At 41.9% G+C, this 22,690-nt stretch overlaps 1 protein-coding gene across 5 annotated transcripts; it reads right to left on the bottom strand.

Moving 5' to 3' along the window:
- Window positions 1-4,105: 4,105 nt before the first annotated feature.
- Window positions 4,106-22,310, bottom strand: LOC144215552 (nipped-B-like protein A). Of its 5 annotated transcripts, none has more exons than XM_077744572.1 (48): window positions 21,943-22,310; window positions 20,504-20,576; window positions 20,248-20,395; window positions 19,985-20,150; window positions 19,720-19,820; window positions 19,498-19,609; window positions 19,185-19,348; window positions 18,890-19,038; window positions 18,645-18,735; window positions 18,306-18,527; window positions 17,982-18,233; window positions 16,809-17,533; window positions 16,066-16,273; window positions 15,815-15,985; window positions 15,523-15,696; window positions 15,268-15,429; window positions 15,072-15,178; window positions 14,908-14,994; window positions 14,404-14,635; window positions 13,925-14,076; window positions 13,578-13,658; window positions 13,401-13,501; window positions 13,174-13,300; window positions 12,983-13,065; window positions 12,601-12,733; window positions 12,257-12,400; window positions 12,083-12,169; window positions 11,636-11,856; window positions 11,449-11,551; window positions 11,078-11,176; window positions 10,836-10,982; window positions 10,254-10,388; window positions 10,024-10,176; window positions 9,843-9,951; window positions 9,499-9,629; window positions 9,271-9,411; window positions 8,860-8,953; window positions 8,625-8,779; window positions 8,299-8,389; window positions 7,985-8,158; window positions 7,712-7,902; window positions 7,524-7,631; window positions 7,125-7,325; window positions 6,884-7,030; window positions 6,388-6,764; window positions 6,130-6,304; window positions 5,547-5,756; window positions 4,106-5,353 (listed from the first exon to the last, which is right to left on the bottom strand). In XM_077744572.1, the coding sequence occupies exons 3-48, from the start codon at window positions 20,309-20,311 to the stop codon at window positions 4,991-4,993; spliced, it is 7,620 nt and encodes a 2,539-aa protein (XP_077600698.1). In that variant the 5' UTR covers window positions 20,312-20,395; window positions 20,504-20,576; window positions 21,943-22,310; the 3' UTR covers window positions 4,106-4,990. The 5 variants fall into 5 exon arrangements, with proteins under 5 accessions (XP_077600698.1, XP_077600699.1, XP_077600702.1 ...); XM_077744573.1 differs by having other exon boundaries at window positions 15,072-15,175; XM_077744576.1 differs by having other exon boundaries at window positions 17,358-17,533.
- Window positions 22,311-22,690: the final 380 nt, after the last annotated feature.

Below are 22,690 nucleotides of genomic sequence, written 5' to 3'. Positions count from 1 at the left end.
ATATTTGTTGTACTACGTGTTCTCTTAGTATTAAAATATTTCTGAAAGTAGTTGGATTATAGTTGTAATCGCAGTTTTTGCAGTAGAATGTATAGTATTTGTAGTAGTACTAGTAGTTCAACTTATATCTTCTATTAAAACACTTAGTTATTGTTTTTGTTGTTATGGAAGTGTGTGGTATTCATTTGAGGTAACATTAGTACAAATAAAAGTAGTGGTATAGGGGCAATGATAGTTTTTCTAGAAGTATAAAATATTTTGGAAATGTGGTTGTTAAATTCATATACTGTAAATATAGTTGCTCATGCTCTTGTTTTTGAACCCATTTACTGTGATAAATGAGGTATTACTGAAGATAGTAGTAATAATAATGATAATGTTGTTCTTGTACTAGTCGTAGGGTTGCCAGAGCAATAGAAAAATACTAAACTAGAATATGTATTCGATTTTGTTGTATGTACAGCAGCGGTATTCTTTTTGGTTGCAGTCGTTTTTCTAGTAGTAGTAACGATAATTTGCTCTTCTTTAATTTGGTCCATTAGAGGGACAAAATATAAACACCTCTCGGTGACAGAAAAAAGAATAAACCCATTATTAAATGTCCAACTCTTCGGCAGACACAGAAAAAGAGGACACATGGCGTGCGTGGGGCGCTGCGCCATAAGAGGACATGTTTGCTTGGCCTCGCATTCATTCACGTAAGTGATGCCATATGCTGGAAAGTGGACACTTTCTCACAGAGATTAGCACATCATCGACCTTCATGCCACACTTTAGCCTTTTCCAGGCAGCGCAAATGTCATTTCTTAATAATAATAAAAATATGTCTTAATTTTGTTGTAGGGTCAAACTGAGACATTCGTGAAATTTCTCAACAGTCTGCTTTTTTTGTTTTTAACACATCTGTGGTCATTGTGAGCACAGACTTGTCAATAAAATTCCAAATTCTGATATGTTTCAACTGCCTAAATATTTGTTTTATTGTCATCATTTCTATTTGTTCACTCAGGTTCTATTGTGCTTTATGAATGCACGCAGCTGTGCGATGTAACATTTTACTTGGGGGAGATAGTAAGGAAAGTTGTAATAAAAAATAAAAAAAATCAATAAAAAAGATGTCTGCTGGGGCTGCAACTAATCTGTAACATATTGAAATTCAAGCTATACTGTTTTTTTGATTCACATCTGGCTGGATCTCCCACATTGACATAAAATAAAGGAATAAAATAGATAGTCATCTGTGTGCTGTCCCCAAAACAAAAGCTCCAGCACCCTCCATGAGGATAAGCAGAACAAAGAATGAATGAAAGAATAAGTTTTAAGCATATTTTAATGCATTCATCTATATTTACTTCCTATATTACTAACTATACAAGTATTTTTACTTACTGTACACACTATTTCAATCTAGACCGCATAAGTATTTTCATTATATTTTTACATAGACTTTAAATAAGGGATAGATAATAAAAACTGATTAGAAAATTTGTGTTTCTCTTCCCATTACTAACGGATGTTGTTAGACAAAACAAGCATGAGTCAAATTGCTGCTGTGCGGTTTCTCGCCACAAATACTTGATGAATGTAGGCTCAAATTCTAAGAAGATGGGAATAGTCCTTTCCTTTTGCTTGTGTTTTTAATGAATGCACCACATTGTGTGCGTGCGTGCATGTTGCGTTTGCACGCAGCGAGGAAGCTAAGCTCAACTCTGCATCTGATTAGCAGTTTCATCACAACGTCGACGTGGAGAGTCGATAGTGGATCGCAAATGGAAATGCCATCGCTTAAGGACTGCAAAACCACGTTGGCTTTTGTCGCACCCAAAGCACAAATTAAATGATTGCATATACAGCAAGTGCTTGATTGGGTTGAGGTCAGGTGACATAAATCATTGCCTTTTCCTCATCTTGGAAAATACATTGGGCAAGTCAGGAAGTTTGTGAAGACTTGAAAGAAAAATATATAGTATATTCTTCAAAGAAATACTGCTAAAAGAGTTTGGTTTTTTTTTTTTTAAAATGTGGTCAATGGCCATGTCAGCAGTCGGATGTGAACCCAATAGAGCAACAATGACAAATAAACCACAGTGATCAACACAGTCAATGATAATTATATCAATATGTTTGAGCCACTAGAGGAATTTCTCAACATTAAAATGACTCATTCTGAACAGATCAACACAAAATGCTTGAAGACTATCATAAGTTAAAACTGAAAATCTTTCTTGTGAGACACGTTGATTCATAACAGAGACAGTGTGCAAGACAGTGTTATTTAAACCTCTTGACTTTTCTGTTAAAGAGGAGGAGCACACAATGCATTAAGAATTTATAGCATGTCTCGGAATGCAGGGGTACATGAGAATCAATTAGCATGCACACACCCTCACAGGTCTGACTTGGATACCACCTGTCTGTCTTTTAAAGAAGTAAAGGTCGACATAACTCTTTAAAACACACAGACACGCGAGCCTTTACCCAGACTGTGTCTTCCTGTGTGGACCCTCGCAGCCAACACACATAAGAGTGTATAAAGAAACTCCACGTGGAAGTTATCCATCACTCTTTTTCTTTGCGGGTCCCCATGGAGCCCCTCAGCGTCACCTCATCACATCTGTCAAAACATTTCTGGCAAACTTTTCAATGCCCCCAATGGCCCCTCCTTGCCACCCACTTTTGCACACTTCCTGTATTGATGCAAGGTTAAGTTTGCGGGTCAGACCACCTCCCGATTTACTGCACCCCCCTCCCAGCTTAAATTCAGCCAACATTCTCATGCACATCAGCTCTAAAACTACTTGGAACTTGTCTTTTATACATTGGCTCTCCTTTAGCTCAAGTGTATAGTTGGGAAGCAACTTTTTATGATTACTCTGTTAAATATTATTACCTTTGGCTCCACCAGTTCTACCAAAAAGACATAGCAAAATTGTACACGTGACTCCTTTATAAAAATCAGACATAACAATACAGTCACATACGTTTGCAATTATGCACAGTACTATTTTACCTTTGTTTTGAAGCAAAATGTCTCCAAAATGTTCCTCGAGGTTTTTGTTCCAACCAATCCAACACAAATGATTGAACCAATGAGGTTTCTGCTGAAAAAAAAGAAGCACCTGATTGCAATCCACTGATTATGCATTTGACATACCAGATTGGTGGAAAGGTTTCCTCTTACAAGTTGGAATGAAAACAGGCACCCACTGCGGCCCTTTCTGGAATAGTATGGAGACCATTCGGTTAAAGTTTCACAAAAGAGCACTGAAATACATTTTGAATGCAAATGATTTAGCCAACCTGTTAACAGTACACATGAGAAACTTATTGCAAACAACAAAACAACTAAAGTTCAATGAACCTTTTTTTTCATGCTTCATCAAACCTTGACTGGGAGAGTTCCAATATTTCAGAGACAAGCTTTTCATCGTCTTCCAGCGCTTTGGTGTACATGAGTTGCATGTCCCTGTCCAAGTTCTTCCTTGAATCCTGCGAAAAAGCGGCAAAAACAATACAGTAATTGAGAAGGATTCTTGGTTACTTAAGGAAATCAAATCTGGCCAGCTCTACAGTAATTACCTCCATGGGCGACAGGTGGTTTGCAGCTCTGACGAACGTGAGGTTGTTGGCCACCATACCATTTTTTTTTTGCAATATTCTCTGGTTTAATTTCATTTATAATAGAAAAATTGCAATGTGATCACAAAAGCTCTCAGTTGATTTTCTTGACTTTATATTATCGCTGAATGTTTTTGCTTTATTCTGTAAAGATTGTTTCAACAGTGTAAATATAAATATAGTATGCAAGGTACTGTATATGCATTTCTTTTGCAATATACCTCAGGATTATTGAGTTCATATTTAAAATATACATACATTTTAAAATCTTTTTGACCTCATTTCAATCCTCTGGAAATGATGTGATCGGGACTGATTTCCAATCACATGACCACATCTGGGACATCTCTAGTTTTGATAATTTAGTTTAGTAAATTACACAACTGCCCATTTGATATTTGTTAATTTGGGAGAGAAAAAAAAATGAAAAGATGATATTGATACTTTGAGACAAGTGACAAAGAGAAGTAGAAAATTTATTGCAGTATTTGTTCCACCCCCATAAAAGGTTATGAATCCCCCTTTCCTCATCTTACTAAGGTGACCTATAACAACAAAAATCGACATTTACAAAATATCCTCCTGCAATAGGCCACATATATACTGCATGCGTAGTTCGAAATAGAATAAATTATATTCAGAAGACTCTGCCATTGTACAGCATGGACAAATAAGTGAAAAAAAAGTCTCATTTTCTCTTTTCTTTCAAATATCTAAAAGCTATAAGGGGGAAACCATTAGGTGCTAGTATTATAATAAACTTCAAAAAACACTTTAATAAGAACATCAAAAAGACTAATTTCCAACATTCACTTAAAGTTTTATTCTTTTTTTTAGTTTGCGTGGGATTTTTTTTGTTTTTTTATACAGTTTTGTTTTCAGAGATATAAACATTTTTTAGTTTTTCTGTTTGTGTGTTAAACTATGATACAGTGGGAGTAGAAATGAGCGACTAGAATCGGCTGCACAACAGCGAAGGAGCTCCCACGACAATGTTGACCAAACATTCCCCGCCCCCACCGCCCTCTGGGGGTCTCCTCGGAAAAAGCCTTCCAACAGAGGGGATCAACTGGAGCCTAATGTTTCCTTTCAATATGCTTTCTGGATCCTATATCCTCTCCATACGTGTACACATACACATCAACATGAGCCATCCCTTTCATATAATAATAATAATAATAATAAAATAATAAGTCTTTTTTTGAAAGAATAAGTCATGTAAAAGTATGTAGTGTCTTGTTTTTCATACAAAAATGAGGAAGAGAATAGGGTGCAAATCCAGTGAAGTTTGGCCGTGTGAATGGAGGCGGCAGGGAGCAGGTAGAAGAAATCTGGGAAACAACAAAAACAAATAACAAAAACACAGGAGCCACTAGCTTGCTCCTCCTTCCCGCGCTGCATATAGCGAGCGTAAAGTCTGCACTACTTTGTTACTTAGTTTGTGGTTGCTGGTCAAGGCAATCTTCTTGAAAATGACGTCTGACTCCTTGATCGTGTCCACCCAAGGCACCAGTTTGCGGCCGTCGCGCCTTTTGGCCTCGGCCCAGGGCCCCGAATAGGAGCCCGCCATCCAGTGGATGGCGTAGCCGCTGGGGGTTTTGTGGACCACGCGGGCGATCTGCGGCCGGTCCTTGTACTTGGGGCAGCACAGGGCGATCACGTCCATTACTTCCACCGTCTCGTTCCTCCGGCCGGGATCCGACGGGTCGCCCGTTCGCCTCGACTTCCGAGAGGACTGGGGAGGTGAACACAGGGAGAAAAAAATAAGGGCACTATCAAGTATGCATCATTATGGTGAAAAAAAGAAGAGATCTCCTGTTATTTGGGGTCAAAGGTTAACTTCCATTCAAATATTATCCCCCCAATTTTATGAATAAACACTGTACACATTTGGAAATGCAAAAACTGGGAAGCGTTTCAAGTCTCACCCCTGGTGTGCGCTCGTCGCCGTCGCTGTAGTCGTCGTCTGTCTCTGGTCCCGCCTGGTTGCGTGGACTGGGTCCCATCAATGGCCCCATCAATGGCCCCGAGCTTCCCAGCAGGGCATTTATGGCTTTGTTTCGGATGTTGGCGCTTGCCGACGCTTCTCCCTCCTCGTCCTCTTCGTCCGGGTCCAGATGTTCCATTAGTACCTTGAACTATATCAATCACATATGACAAGAGCCTTTCATTGTTAATGCTGTACTATTTCATTTGATTTTACACAGGATCATAAATCTGATTACATAATCTGAATTGTTCTTTTTTACTGCATCAAATGTCCAGTTGACTATGTAATATCATTCTGTAAGTGTGTTTCCACATATTTATCGAATATCTCCAGAATATTTAAAAAAAATGATGGTGCAGGTATCTTTCTCCTCTCTGGATGGCCATCCAAAATAGTGTATTTTTGACATAGAGAATCTATAGCAATGAAAGGCAGAACCAGGATGTGAAAAGTAGTAGCTTGCTAGAGTGTTGGAGGCCTGTACTAAAAGTTTCCTTCAGTATATTTTCATTCTCACTTACATCAAGATACTGTTTGACGATACGCCTCTTGACATCTTCTGTTAGCGTGGCGCGTGCCATGTTGTTGGAGATAAAGTCGAGGGTTTGCCGCGGGTGGAAGTAAACGTTGATTTTTCGGTTCACCGCCTTGTCGTATACCTTGGCCGACTCCGTTGGGGAGTACTTTTGGATTTTCCTGTGGGAAGAGCAAAAACACAAAACAGGTTACAAACCAGGCAGGTTCCACATTAGAAGGCCTGGCGTTTTTGTGTCCCATACCCGTCTGAGAACCCATACTGGTTCTTCAGATGCTGTTTGAGCACCAGCAGCAACAATATGCCTTGAACAGAGTTGGCAAAGTCCAAGAGGCTAGCGGGATTGTCTGGGAGACGCTTCATAACCCTGTCTGTATCATCCAGACATAAATCGTCCAGATCGGATTCTTCTGAGCTCTCGGAGTCGTCTATCGGTTTTCTGGGCTTTTTGGGCTGCCGTACCACGTCGTCGTCTTCGCTATTGCGTCCCTCGACGCTCCCGGGGGAATCGCTGTTAATTTTTTCGTACTCATCTTCCCCGTCTGATCTACTCTTCCACTCCTTCACCTTTTTCTCCTTCTTCTCCTTCTTCTCCTTCCGCCTTGGCTCTTTCAATAGAAGCTGGGCAGAGGAAAAAAACACAGGACCACAATGTAACTGTTCTCCAAACTGACTGGCAATTGGGGTTGTCTTTCCGGGCACTGTCAGAGTTGAGCTGCAATCTAGCTTAGTTTGATTACCTCAGTAAAATTCTGAAGAAGGTTGCTTCCAGAAACTGACAGGCAGATGTCTATATGGTGCATGATGAAGAGAGGTTCTTCCTGGCTCTGGTATGGGAAGCAGGCCAGGTTGTCCGCTATGAACAGCAACATGTTCACCTCGGTTCTCTGTGCATTGGAAAAGGGATTGGCTGACATTTAAAAAAAAAGAAGAAAAAGCTCACATTGCTTTGGTTTAAATTTGGAGACTGAAAAGACTCACAGCGCTGTCGTCAAAGAGATTCAGTAGCGAGATGAGAAATGCTCTCCGGTGTTGCCGGTTGGTGCGGATCATGGAGAAGAGATGCGAGCACAGAGCCGAGTGGGTTTCGTCTTGTCTGAAACCTCGTATGATGGTCCTCCGAGACATCTCGATGGACTGCTGCAGGTTGAATGACATCTTCATCCCAGCCACTGCTTTCATCTGCAAGAATACAGTCGGGGAAAATGCAAAGGACTCAGTGGGCTCTTTACACGGCAATTATTGAGATTTACCCTTTTCTTTTTGCAGCTACCAACATTTTACCTAATTATCAAATTTTAATATCATTTGGGCAACTGTAGTAAGAAACAAAACATGAAACTGAGGATCGTAAATATACAGGAATGACTGTCAACATACATGGATGAATCCTGTGTATTTTTTGTCTATCTCCACCAGTTGCTGATCAGATTTGTTCCTCATGCTGGGCTCTGGGTCGGTTCCCATGGCAATCAGATAAGGCACGCACTGAGGCAAAAATAGTGTTATTCAATTCAATCTCAAAATATTAGCCTGACAGTGGGCTCACACTGTAATGTACTACATACCTGCACCGGATGAATGAGGCCCTGGTTCAGAGTGAGCGCAATGACATTGAGCGCAAAGTGCCGCACACTGGACTGTGTGTGGAAGAAGGCCTCCAACACCTGCTTCAGGTAAAGCTGCATAATGGAGCTGCTCATCCCCGAAGAGATGTCCCCCATTTCCTTCAGATCCTCCTGCTTGGAAAGCTTTTTCCCTGCAAATGTAAGAATTTCCTCCATGAGACAATTGAGCACTGATGCAGCACAGAATGCATTTCGTGAAATCACGAGTCGTACATTCCCGGTCTGCTTCTTGCATTCTGGTGTCTTCTTCTTGCAGGTAGGTCTGGAGGTTTTTGAGGATCTGGATTTTGAGGTTGATGGACGAGGCACTGTCAGCCAATATGCCATTGTACAAGGACTTCACTTCAGGCATAAACATTTGGCTGGGATGCATGATGACGAGAAAGCCTGAGTGATAGAGGATGTTGACAAGTTTTGAGATTATGTCACGTTCAAAGGCCTTGTGTATACATTTCATACCAAGTACAGCAGTTGGCATGTATGCAAATTGTGAATTTCTTAGACAGCCGATGAAGTATTGCACTTACCTAAACCGATAATAGCTTTCGTCTTGACTTTTTCGTCTTCATGCTTGGTGAAATACAGAAGAAGCTCCAAAACCTTTTCCTTGATAATGACCTGTACGCCACAAAAAGATTGCCGTTTACAATATTGTTTGCTTTACAATGTAAGACTTAAGGGATATGGACAAGTGTATTTTGATATGTAGCAATAACACAAAAAACAAAGTAAAAAATTTAAACATACTAAGTTGGTAGGTCAAGATAAAGCTTCTACTCTTTTCTAAAGACTTTTTTATAGTATCTAAAACTGATCTATCCATTGAAAAACGACATTACAAATATTATACTACCTTGGTGGAGCCCTTGAATTCTTCTAGGTCAAAATCAAAGTGTCGACCAAGGGCACCCACGGTGAACAGCGACCGCAATAGGAAAGGCTTGTTTCCTATCAACGTCATGCTGTTAGGATCTTCTTGATGCTGGGCCTTTAGCTTGTTAAGTGCTCCTGCAGGTCAAAGGAAAGGTGGTCAGCGTTGAAGTCCACAAAATTGGAAAATATTAGACATTGAGAGAGATTCATCTCACGATAGAATTTATCGAAGCATGCCCAGACAAACTTGTAGTTGTGAGTCACTTTGTTGACAACAGCCCCGAGACAGCTGACACAGTGTTGGACCACCTACGAGAAAGTGGAACACGTCATCACGTCACATTATTTCTAGTACATAGTACACAATTCATGAACAAGGGTGGCTTATTCATTTTTTTTTTTACACGAGGGGCTGTCTGAGAAAACGGTAGGTGGGCTGATGACACCCACATGTCCGCCTACTTTTCCCAATCAGATTTTTGGATACAATGCACATTTGTGGCTAAATCTTTACTCGCAGAGTAATATACTAGTAAATAACTACATTCACTGTGAATCTGAGGTGAGTTCCATTTTTCTAAGATAAACTATATTTCTTGCCATGTTGTGATGTCTCTATAACATACCGTCATGCCGTATTTGATGATCAGCTTCATAAGGTCTTCCTCAATGGTGGCAAGAAATGTCTCACTGGGGTGCTCCATTAGAGGCACCACCAGCTCTAACATTTTTGCCACATTGCAAATGACCATAAAGTCATTGTCAGTCTGGTAAGAAAAAAAATGCATTTAGTTTCAACAACATTTAAAGTGAGCTAATATGCAAAGAAAGCATCAAGATTACAAAAAACTCACATTACACTTGGTGGTTAGGTAAGGTTGCATGGTCATGGCGTGTTTTACCATGAGCTGTGCCCTTATTTTGCTGAACAGGTACAAGGTAGTGATGCAAGCCACTAAACGGGTGGAGTTTACACCTTTGCTCTCTGTGCAAGAAAATGGCATTTTTTCATTGATTCAGTAAAAGAAAAGACTTGCTTATGTTTATGTCACAGATTCCATGTGCTGCCAGTTATTTAGATGTTAATGATGCAAACAGTCTGGATCCAAATTTAATTGATCAGGCATTAGTTTTAAAAATGTCTTTCCACCACCAATAGCAGAAAAGAAACACTATTGCACTTAAATGGTTCACTAACCTGCCAGAGACTCTTCATATTTCAAAATATGCTCCACCAGATTGTCCACCAGCTGAACGCAGGCCTTCTTGGCAGGTTTGTATGCTGCGTCCTCCTCAGATTTGAGAAGCTAATGCCAAGAGGAACCACAGGGTGGCGTGTTTAAAAAAGCTTTGCAAAATGCCAAGATGCCGCCACTTACATTGGAAAGAAGTTGTTCAAACCAGTCATAGCCAGTGTCTCGACATGCCGCGACCACGTCTGTAATGTTGAGGATCTTTCTGGTCATGGTCTCCTTGTCGTGGGCCGGCGTTGGCGTGAACCATAACTTTTGAAATGTTTCATTCACCAATTTCTATGAAACACAATTATAAAGACAGGTGTTATTCAATTTTAAATGCTCAACAACTCAAAATCATCCAGTGAAAATACCTTGATTCCTTCCTCATCATTGACCCTGCGAATCATTCTGACACACATCTCAGTGATTTTACTGAAGGTAGGCTGCTCCAAACAAATGTCTCGCAGGATCTTGATCACTCGTTTCCTTACACTGATACCAGTGTCCTGTGGGAAGAGTTCCTTTAATTATCAAGCCGTGTTTCTAACTCGGGAAAATATTGCTCCACCCTCTTCTTAAAAGCAGACAAAGGCAAAAAAAAATTCAGCAAGCGAGACAAAAAAAATGTACAATAACTCTCAAAGCATTGAGCACAGAAGAACTCAGAAGCCGTTTATTAGTGTGGGGTGCTGTAGCATATTTGAAACACTAGGTGGCAATGTAAGACTGTAGAGGAGGTTGAACTCCCTGTGAACTTGGTATTTCCATGACAACTACCATAACAATAGCAGTGTAACACTGATTTAGGGTTGAGATTAGGAGAGAAAGCGTTGAGACTATATTTCCTTATCTGCTAAAATAATAATTCTGTAGCATTTGTGCCTGATAGTTTTTTTTAATTTGCATATCAATTATACATAAATACTTTTTAAAAAGTTTGGTAGAATACTTACCAGTATCCTCTCTATGAGCATGTCGTAGTACTGTTCAGTGAGCTGCGGTCTGCTAAGGACAAACTTGCCCAGCAACTCCACAGCTGCCTCTCTCACACTCGTCGAGTTGTCCATCAAGCGGCCGTGGACTCCGCGCTGCATGTCCGACTGCACAGGCAGAGAGAGAGTAATGTCAAGGTACAACAAAACGAGGCACAGTAAAATGCCAAGGTAGTCTTCAAAACAAGCATATCGAGACGTACCCTTGCTAGGATACTGGGGTCCACGGCCACAACCTCGGACAAACACTTCATGGCTTTAGTTCTCACTGCTATGGCACTTTCTCCAAGGACTCGTAATATCTGAATTACAAAAAAAAAAAAAGAAAATGAAGAAAAAAAAATGCCAATAAAACCTTGCTTTAAGAGCTTGCGGGCTGCCTGAGCTTTCTTGCAACGTATACTCGAGACTGGATTTGGTTGTACTTTTGTTTAGTTGCCAATGAGTCCAATGCATCAGCCAGGTATTATCAGAGTTAACTTTGCCCAAAGAAGCACTGTTTTCACTAAATATGATTGGAATATACAATTTTAACAAGCTGAAAATACAGAAGTTGTCAGTTCTCAACAATTACCTGTGTTAAATAAATATCAAAGCTCTGTGCAAACGGCCTCATGGAGGCCAAATAGCGCACAATCAGACAGGAGTCCTCATAGTCCACAGTGTCAGAGTTCATCCTTAAAGAGAAGAGAAGTTTAGAGTGATAGGCAGTTAAAAAAAGGGAGGAAAGACATTACAGGTCCAGTGCTAAGGAGTCTTACTTTAATGTGGCAAAATGAGCTGGTGTAGTCATGATGATGTTGCGCAAGAACATCTTGCGATTTTCAGCTCGCTGCATGATCTCACCCGTGGTCTCCATCTCCTTGGCGTGCTGCGGCCCCTCCGAAGAGTAGTCGTCCTTTGGGTTCTGATTTCGCATGGACTTCTCTGCCTCTGTCGTAGCATCCCGAAACCACTGGGCAATGTAGAACTTTCTGGCAAACTAACAAAACAATTGGTCCTTAATTTTTCATCCCCATCTGTAGACTAAGTCACAATTAAATAAAAGATAAACTGCTGATCAACAGCTTGTATCTCGAAAATGTGAAAGTGTTCCTTACATGAAGAATTAAGCAGTGTATGCTTGCAATTGCAACATCCAAACTTATAATAGCAAAACTACACTTGCATCTTAGGGCACCACTAATTTGGTGCTAATTCAAACTCACTGATAATGAGGCATCTGTATCAGCATTCTGTTCCAAATAGTCCAGCAAAGCCTTTTGCAGCTGCTGTGTTTCATCACCACCCTGAGACTGCAGAAATGCCCCAAAGAAATATTAATTTTCAGCACAGTAACAGTAATGTGTTAGCATTAGAAACACAACAAAAAGTTGTTCTACCTGCTGTAAAATGCGATCAATTGACCGCTGGTCCATCCTGCTGGTAACAGCATCCTTTCTTAGACGGGCGGCCACAGTGCCAAGGTAATCTAAAGAAGCCACTCGTAGAGCCATCTCTGTCTGCTTGTTGCTAAACTGGTGCACCTTTTCAAAGTCAAATACACAAATTGTTAACTGGTGACATGTGGCATAAGTGAAATAGACCTAAAAATGCTTATATGGTCAGAAATTATTATAATTGGAATATCATTCAGTTCTTAAAATAAATGAAAATTCACATCTTGTGTATTATTAATAAAAATCTGTAAAACATTTAGCCAACAAATAAAGTGGATCACACTAACCAAGAGTCTGCCAAGCAGACTGAGTAGCAACTCTGCAGCGGGCCACTCTGGTTTGTTAACCGTCGAGAGCAGGTCCTGGACAAAGTTCTCAAACAAAGGCCGGTAATCTTCCTCTCCTTGCTTACTGCCACATCTGAGGGAACATGGGGAGAAAAACTAAGTGAGCACATTTAGTTTTGTTTGATCATTAAACAATAACCACTCAATAACCATTCATTTCTTTCTAAAATTATATGGAAAATTATGACAATTAACAATATATTGAAAAATGACTGAAAAAAAAAACTATAAAGTAAATCTTTTAATCCAAATATTTGACGGAAATAAAAAAAACAGGGACACCCCTAACAATAACAATAAATACAAAAATTAGGGCACTTACTTCTTTAAGAATACTGAGAGAAAGTTCTGCGCCGTTCTCATTGCCGTCTCATATGAGTTGGTAATCAGCACATCTTGGTCCACCTAAAATGAAACACATGGAAATAAAACAACAACAGGAGCTGGAATTTTTAGGTACCACCAAAACTGTTATTAAGGACCTGTATTATGTATTCTTGAATTTTAACCTACCTTGTCGTGGTCCTCTATTGAGTCCCCATCATTGGGTAAATGCACCACACACTGGATGAGTTGCAACACCAAGGCAGTCACCATTTGGATGTACATAGGCTCTCCATCCTGGTCCGAGCTGTTCAACCTGACAAAAGTATGGAACACGATCTTGTCATACATAGCTCTACATTATTGGCAAGGTCTAAATTAATCTTAGAAAAATATCATTCCAAGAGGTAGAATACCGGAAATTCCTGAGGGAGCGTTTGCTTGTGGGCAGCCTGGCCAGTGACGTAAATATCTCCTCCAGAATAAGCTGTCGGTGCTTCTCGTAACGCGAGAATACCTGGACAAATGAAATTTCAAAGCACGCGTCAACACTATTGCAGGTGTGAATTTTAAGTAAATGTCAGAACACTTACTGCTGTAACCAGTTTAATAGCACACAGCTGCAGCTCGCTGACATTTTCCACAAAAAATGGCGTGATTCCCATTGATGATACCTAGAGGAGGAGTAAAAGAAGATGAAGTGGATCATAAAAATGGAATATTAATAGTAGGACTTGAAAGCGTTAGAAATTGTATCAGGTTATACTTTGACCTAAACAAAGGATTTAATGCCAATGATATTATAACTCAAACAAATTAATCAAATTATCTCAGACGTGTCTCTTCAAGTGTCACTGGAATGTTTTGCATTTAACCCCTGAGGTGAAACACAATTCAAACAAAGACTCAAGCTTTATTATTCTTTATATATTTTTTTTACCTGGAGGATAGTGGTGTCAGTAAGCAGTTGGATCTCAAGGAGCTCAGAGATGTTGCTGACAACGTCACACACTTTGTTGTATAGCATGATGATGACACGTTGCTTGTGTGTAGAGCATTTGGCACGCTTCGCCTTGGAGCTTAGTAAGCCACCTGGACAAAAGATTAGATCGATAAAGGTCCACTATAACACATTAATTAAATAAATTAAATTTGGTAATTTAATGTGACATGAATTTGGCATGATCCGCCTTGAATCCGAACAAGTTTAACAAAAGCCCTGGATGAACAATTAGATTGATAAAGGGCTGAAACAATGAACTGTTAAAATGGATGAAAGACAAAAGTTCAAAAGGCTGGCAAAAAAAAAAAAACATCTATTGATTTGTGTCACGAGAGAAGTCTGCGAGTCACACTATGCTGTCTCTGTTGCACTCCTTGTCTATTGGCTTTATTAACAGCTGACTGTACAATTCTCACCTCCGTGTGGGTCCACTTTGTAGACAGGGTCGTATTGCGGGTAGAGCGTGTTCTGCAGATGGAATTTGGTATATTGTAGCACCCGCTCGATGACATCCTCAATGTAGACAGCTTTTGGCATGTGGGCCGATGTCATGATGTTTAAGGCCGTAAGGCAGGCGTCGGCCGACTTGGTCACTCGCTCCATGATGAGGTCCCTCCACAGCCTCTCTTCATCCTCAGCATCGTGATCCTGACATTAGGAAAGGAGATATATTCAGTGGGGTATTTTTCACTCAAAAGCCTGTACACATAAGTCAAAAGTTGACATCACAAGTCTTTGTAAAGTCCTATTCATTCACTCGGCACCAAAGATTACATGACGTTTATTTAGGGCTAATTTTGTCCATAGCAGACAAACATTATTAAATGAAGCAGCAATCTCAACCATTTGGGCTAAGTAGCAATTCTTTTCCAATCAAATATATATATTTATATATATTTAAAAAAAAAGAGCTGACTCACGTGGTTGATCATTGTGGAGAGCTTAGATGCATCCATGATATTCTTCTCTAGAATATTGAGCAGCTTCACTAGCTTGTCCGATGGTATCTATAAAGTAAACAACCTGAATGCAACCATGCTCTTCATCATCAAAAGTATGTTAGCTGATGTAAATATACGGATACCCTGCCGGTGATGCCCATGGCTTTGATTTTGGCGGATTCGCTGCCCAGCTCGTTTAATTGGTGTTTCCCAAGTAGCAATTCCTGAGGTATCTCGTCGTCATCTGCTGCTGGATACAATTATGATTATAAATAAAAAGTGGATACATTTAAAAGACACATGCTGTTTGATTTATTTAAAAAGATAATCAAACTGTACCCATAGTGGTGAAATCCACATCTTCAAGGTTGTCTAAAATGTTGTCAATGCTCGTTAAGAATCTCTTGAACGTGGACGAGTCCATGAGCTCCTCTTGAGTAAGCTTCGGTTCATATGCTTTCCGCTTCTTCTGTTTCTCCTTCATCTTTAATTTCCTGGCAACTGTGCAAGGAGAAATGTTATTTTTCTCTCATTGGCAATGACTGAGGGAGTTGAGCAAGAAGATGCAAAAAATGTGATTCATGAAAAGCAGACCATCGCTCATGCTGGGAGGCGGCGAGTCATCTTCGGAGGAGTCTCGGTAACGGCTCCCCGAGCCTCTGCGGCCTTCTTTGGACCCACTTCTCCGATGTTCCCCTGAGGCGCGTCGCTCTCTTTCTTCAAAGTCCCACGCCCGGTCTTTTTCTCGACGCTGACGCTTTCGTACAGCTGTTGACATTAAATACACAACTCAATTACAAAAAGAAACACACGAAAATATGAACACGTGACAATTAATTCTGGAACATATGCTCTCATTGGACAAGAAACCAAAGAGCTGACTCACATTCTTCGTTTGCATCGTCGTCCGAGCTGACCTCGGCGTATTTGGGCTTCTCGTTGATCGTACTTCGTTTTCGCTTGTTCATTTTGACTCGTTCACAGAGTGGCATAGTTGACTCGATCTCTGCAAGCAGCTCTGGGGGCAGTTCCTTTAAGATGGCCGGGTCCATGCCAGCTGGGGAAAAAAAGCAAGTTTTCATTAGATGACCCATTGAAAAAAAATGAATCTTAATCATGAGAATTTTTAAGATGTACTTTTGCCATATTTTCCTGGGGAGAACCGGTTCTTTCCTGTCTTGCTGTGACGAATGATTCTTTGGATCTGGTCCACAGAGAGTTTTTTCACAAGTACTACAGGCTTGGGCCTCTTCTCAAAGTCCTGCACCAGACCAAGTCGCTCTAGTTTCACCTTGGGCTGCCCCCAAATGTGACTCTCCATTGGAACGCCACCATCACGTTTGATCTGAAATGTAATGAAGCTGTTAGGGATGCTCTTTGGTAGTGTCTGCCAACAAGCTCAGAAGGCTAGCACATTGAATACCAAAATATGAAATGACACAATGTCAATGATTCAGACCAATGAACGAAACGATTCAAATGTTAGTTTTCAGTATAGACAAATGCTTAAAGGAATACTCCTTTCCAACATTAGTGTAAAGTTAGAATTTCAAGGAGCCATGAATGGCAGAGTGGGGTCTTCGTCCGGATTTTAACAACTTCTAAGAACGTGCAGTGGAGTATTTTTTTAAGATTTGTGCCTTCTTGCTCATAACTAAACATTTGGTGGTCAAATTCAGCAACAACACAAAACATCAACTTTAAGAATGACTAGGACTGATTAATGTGTTAAAATATAACCCCGATATAAAGCAAACAATTATAAATGGGAACGACTAATGTGAAAATAAGAGCGAGCGGTGGCATGATTTTTAGTGAGACTGCAGGCAGTGATATCTAAATGATTGGCAGCCATTGCTGTTTGGGTCGTTCCAGATCACCTTAGGGATCTGGAAGTTCTTCAGTGCGCCACTTTGTCCTCCCAGGAGGTGAGCGGGGAAAGATTGTGGAAGTTTAGGACCGGAGGGAACGGCAGCAGGTTTCAAACTGTCTTGCCTATGGCTGCTACGACCAGGCTCTCCGACAGAGGATGCCCGGAAGACGGACCTATCTCGATCACATCTCATGCGAACATCGACGGTTTCGCAGCGATGCCTCCTATCTTTGTCAGACTCCCTGTCCCGTCCTTGTTCCCCTCGGCCCGACGACTTTGGCTTCTCTGCCCGCCTATCTGAAGACTTGTCATCATGTCGGTGTTTGGACAACTCCCGACAGTCTCTTCTGCCGTCATGTTTATCAACCCTGTTCTTGATGACATCCGGTCGTCCGTCCGGTTTCAAACGCGAGGCGGTGTCAGAACCTTCTACAGCGGCGAGCCCGCTAGATGGTTCTTCGGGCCAGCGTTGAGCTTCTAAGGCAGGGACCGGGGCAGCCAGACAGGGGTCGAGCTGGCCGTCAACTTTTCCTGCCTGTTGGAGGTCAATGCTCACCATGAGGGGAGGACGACTGGCACCGTTCCCAGCTGCTGTGGCCTCTTGCGGGGTCAGTTTGCCAGCATTGCCCCCACCCGTGGGTCCACTTCCTGGCGCACCGGTAGGACCACCGGGACCTCCAGCGCCGGGCTCCAAAGGAAAAGAGTCTTGTTTTCTCTTCTTCAGTGGCTTGTCTGTTGAAAATAAATTTAAAATCATTCATTCATTTTCAGAACCACTTATCCTCCCTCACAAGGGTCGCAGGGGGTGCTGGAGCCTATCCCAGCTAAGTATGAGCACCTGGCGGGGGGAACCCTGTATTGGTGGGTAGCCAATTGCCTAGCACAAGGAAATGGAATATGACTCACGTAACACTCATACCGAGAGGCAATCTTGAGTGTTCAACTAGCCTACCCTGCATGTTTTTGAGATGTGGCAGGAAACCAGAGAACCCGTAGAAAACCAACGGAAGCCCAGGGAGAACATGCAAACTCCACACAGTGAGGACTAAAGACTGAACTGGATCGAACTCTCGACCCCAGAACAGTGAGGCCGACATGGTATCTATTCTTCCATCGGGCCGCCAAATTTAGAATCATAAATACAATGGACATATTTTGTCCCAAAAATGATTCTCCATACCTTTATCCTGGACTTCCTTAGAACACTTCTCACTCGCCGCCTCTCGCTCTATCCGTTCGATTTCAGCTAGCGCGTCGAGCTCCACCTCGTCATAAGGAGAACTAGGACCCTGGAAACCCACAGCACCTCCTGCCTGCTGGGATCCTTGATTGTGGCGGGCTATCAGGTTCTGCTGGAGAACAGGCACTTGCTGAAAGTTCATTTCAGCCTCCATATTGTCTGAGTTGTGGTCCAGGCCTGGAACACCATCACCTGAGAGTAGCAGAATAGATTATTACACCCAATTCAGTATTTATAATTCAAATATAGTGTGTGTTTGCCTACCTGGTGGGTCAGACTCATTTGACTTAACCCGGGACAACTTAAGTGTGAGTTTGGTGGAATCCTTGTTTGGGGAGCTGACAATGTCATACATGTCTTTCTCCTCTTTCACGGTGGGAATTTTCTTGCGTTGCTGCAGTTGCTGTTTATGGTCTGGCCCCCCTTCCCTCGGCGACAGCACATATGGAGGTGGTGACTGCAGAATCAGCGGGGGGCGAGAACCTGCTGTGAGGAAGGAGGGGGAAATAAACAAAAATAAAGTGAAGACATTACCAACATTAAAAAAATGAATAAACATCCTATGTGGGAGCGCTGTTTATCTATATAAAGACTATTTCTTACGTTTCGTTGCTCCTTCACCTGCTGCTGGAGAGCAGCTGGACTGCGGCGACCGTAAAGGGAATGATGAATTTCTCAGGGCGGCATCACCATCCTAATTAAGATATACATTAGGCAGATTTGAAATGCTAATGTATACAAAGAGCTGTCTCTTTGGACTGCCTTGTAATGTATAAAATTACACCATACATTTTTTTGTGATCGGTGCACGCCTCATTATATCATATCAAATCAATCGGAGACCCTACCTCACTGCCCGACCGGTGCACGATGTTCAAGTAGTCATCTGTGCCATATCTATCTGGGTGGTGGTTGGCGGTGTTGGCCATCTGCCCCGATACCTTGCCTTCGTGAATGTTTCGTATACTTCCCGGAACCATTGGACTGGCCACGGACACTTTGAGAAAGCAAAAACATTTCATTAATTGTTAAGTATTAACTAGTAACATCCTTTTATTCTTTAGCATTTCAATGATTTCAGATAGTGAAAATTAGTTCAATTGTCAATATTTATTCAGTTAGCTGATTAACACTGAGACTCACCTTGTTGGATCTGTTGATGTTGGTTGTAGCTGGGTGGTTGTTGGTGGGGGTACTGCTGGAGGTAACCAGGGGCGGGGCTTTGTGGTGTGTAGGGACTAGGAACCGGACTGTTTTGCTGGCCCATGTATCGACTACTAGAGCCTGTCTGGGGTGCCACAAATCGACTAAAAGAAAAAACAGTAAGATAAAGGTCCAATGTGAGTGAAACATTATGCAAAATAATTGGGTGAGCACACAAACAGCACACCAATACATTTGAATGTTAATCTACTGTGACTAGTTGGTACAGAGAAAATGGTGTGTTGTGACATACCTTGATGGATTTGGAGAAATTGCTGCCGGCTGAAAATTTGCCGATGGGGCTGGACTGTGCATGGAATTTTGGGTGATTTTGTACTGTTGTACCATCGGCTGCTGCATAACATCTGTTCAGGTAAGAAAAGGTAATCATTGAAAACGCTGAGGAAATGTATGTGCGTGTGTGTGTGTGCGCGAGCAATTTAATTGAAAAGTGACTGGTTTTGAGGCTGATTACTTTTTTCCCTGAAGATGCCAGGGTTTCTGGCCAGCATAGTCTGCAGCAGCAGTGGTGCATCTCCCTCAGGCTCATCACTCCCCAGGTTGTCCTTCAGCTCTCTGTAACACACAAATGAACAGGTTAGGAGATAAGAAATGTTTTTTTTTAAATTTATTTCAGTTTTAAACTTTATTTTGCATAGATGCTGCGGCGGGTGCATAGGGAGTAAAGAGGAATGAATAGATGGGTATGACAAAAAAATAGCGGGTGGAGTACTACTTACATGTGCTCTGTGGAGACCTGGTTCAGGCCATGGGCGAGCTGGGAGGCTAAGTTCTCATCCCGGCAGCCCAAAAGACAGTTGACCTCCTCTGCTATTCTACCATTGTACAAGAGGCTCTTCGTAGTGGTGGCCGGGAGGGGGGAAGGAAGGGGCAGCTGGTTCAACACTGGAATGAGGAACATAGAAATAAGACGTCTAGTGCTGATCAAAAAAAGAGATTCATCAATTGTGTACTGAGGCAGGACGCGGTCGATGCCACTCACAGTCTGTTAGGCTAGCGATCCCAGCGAGAGTAGTTATGGGAACATGAGGCATATCCCCATTCATGCTTGAGGTGAGGGTGGGGGTGTGGTGATACACAGGTAGATCGGGGGGCCGATGAGTGACACCTGTCCTCACATCTCCTGACACCTGAGGGAGGGAAGTGAATAGGAATTAGGAGGCGATTTTCTGAGAATACCTAAACTACAATGGTTCCTCTAAAGTTGTATCACGTGTGATAAATATATCTCAGCATACCTTGTGGACAAATGCTGTGCCGCCTCAGGTGGACACAGTGACATTTCAGAGGAAAAACAAATCCTCCTATGAGCTGTGTAAAAGCAAACAAATAAAATTAAGATCATGGCATTTTATTCAGATCATTGGGACTGACATACAGCCTATGAATTAATTAGAAGCAAAAGTGCAGTGAAAGTGTTGCACCTTCGACAGCTGTGAGAGTCAGATGTAGTGGTTTGGAAGCCGGAATATTTATTTCCAAAAATGCTAGTAATACATTTGTGGGTGAAAACCTAAACAACAATTTTGAAAGCGATCACCACCTCTCACTTTGTGGCGCTTCCTAACACCAACAAAATGCTTGATTTTCATGTCTTTCACAACTTTCCTTCTCACTCTGAAAGAAATAGTTGTTTTTCACCATGTATAATGTAGTAACAACTATTTCCTGTCCTCAAAACACTTTTATAGAATGATCATTTCAAAAGGGACTATCTCAAATGTAGGTTAAAAGGCCAGGTATCATTCTAAGATTTAAACTTTTTCGTTTTAAAAAAACAACAACAACAATATGAGCATATTCTTATTTATAAAGGAAAGCATGTTAAATTCTCAAAAGGGAAACGGTTTTGCAAACCTCGGAACACATGCAATACATTAATACAACGCAACAGGTTTGGCAAACGAAAGCAGCAAGTGCTCATGAGAAGGGGGCGCAAAGCAAAAAAATAAATAAATGAGGTGTTGTAAACATTAACTCGTAGTAGCACGTCTGTTGGGTTCTCCTACACGGTACGTGTTTGCCAGAGTTGACAGGTGGGAGACTGACAGCCAAAGGAGGCGGCACAAAGGGGAGCAGATGCACCCATCGTACTCGGTGCCTAGCGTCAACATCTCTAAACCCCAAACATGAAAATGCAATTAAATAAGATAACAACAACAACAAACAAAATCACCCCAAAACTTCCGTCAGTGTCATCTTGTGGATCTATTTCCACTAAGTTTTGGACTGAAGCTATCAGCCGCAGGTTATACGCGAGGTTAACGCGGTGGAAAGCGCTCACTCCGCGGGTTGTTTTTCTCCCACGGCTCGGTAGCTTGTTGGGTTCGGCTAAAAGTGGCTAGCTTCGACTGTTAGGAAGTTAGCGTAATATTTCAACGCAGCAGTCGGCGACTTGTTATGGAAGAGAAATTATTGTAGCACATTTATGGAGGGTATAAACGGAGTTTCTTGCAGGAAAAATCACACGGAGCCCCGTGAAACAAGCGGCCCGATCTTCGACGAGTGACATCCAGCTTCGAGGCCGTGCGCCTGGGCAAGAGCGAAAACACACCTAGCTACATAGCATTCGTTCCCTTCCCAGTTGGCGATAACGACGGCGTCTGTGTTGTTTTGAGAAGTGCACATTTTGTTAAAAAGGCTATTCTGCAAAATGCACATAGGTGAGTGCAATTACCTTCGTTTGTGGCGCCCAAAGGGAGGAAAATATTATAGCAGGATTTATGTCCGTATCTCTGGCTCCCCCTTTCTTCTCCTCCAGAAGGAGCTCGGATTGGCTCGCCGAGCTAGCCCGATTCGAGCTAGGTGGCTAGCTCACTAGCTATCAACAATAATCCGGGGTCGGGCTTGGATCGCTCCTTCTTCCGTCACACAACTCGTAACCAAATTATTCCCACGTTTTGCGACAAGGTGTACGTCTTTACTTCGGCGTCGCGGTTGACGCGGGCGACGAAAGCCTGCCAATTGTTTTTTTTCCGAGTGTAAAAGGGAGAAATGTGACGATTTGTTGCGATCGGCCGAAAGAGGCTCTCCTCCTCTCGTAGAACAAAATGCCGACCGGAAGTGCCACCGTATGACTTGAGAGCAGATCTCACGAGTGACTCCCTCCATCGGCCCCTGAACGAAATGCCTCACAACACTTCACAGGCAGTCCGCTAGAGGGCGTCCTAGCACCACGTTAGGGGTGCCTTTGTTCAAGATGACAGTGTAGAAATGAAATATCTAACGGATAATAAGTAGTTGATGTATTGGTAAATAAATTATGCCACAAATGTTGATGAAAATTATCTGTAAAAGTCAATTGGATGTATTGGCAGCCAATGAGTTAGATGAATGAGTGTTGATTACAAATGACAAATGGTTCTTTTGTAAAACTATTACACTTATTGTAAAACTAAAGTTTTGCTTGAATAATGTGAGCTCAG

Source organism: Stigmatopora nigra, chromosome 22 (assembly GCF_051989575.1).
Source record: "Stigmatopora nigra isolate UIUO_SnigA chromosome 22, RoL_Snig_1.1, whole genome shotgun sequence".
Classification (NCBI taxonomy): domain Eukaryota; kingdom Metazoa; phylum Chordata; class Actinopteri; order Syngnathiformes; family Syngnathidae; genus Stigmatopora; species Stigmatopora nigra.
The sequence above is the reverse complement of the archived record's forward strand: the minus strand, read 5'-3'. Positions and strand labels throughout refer to the sequence as shown.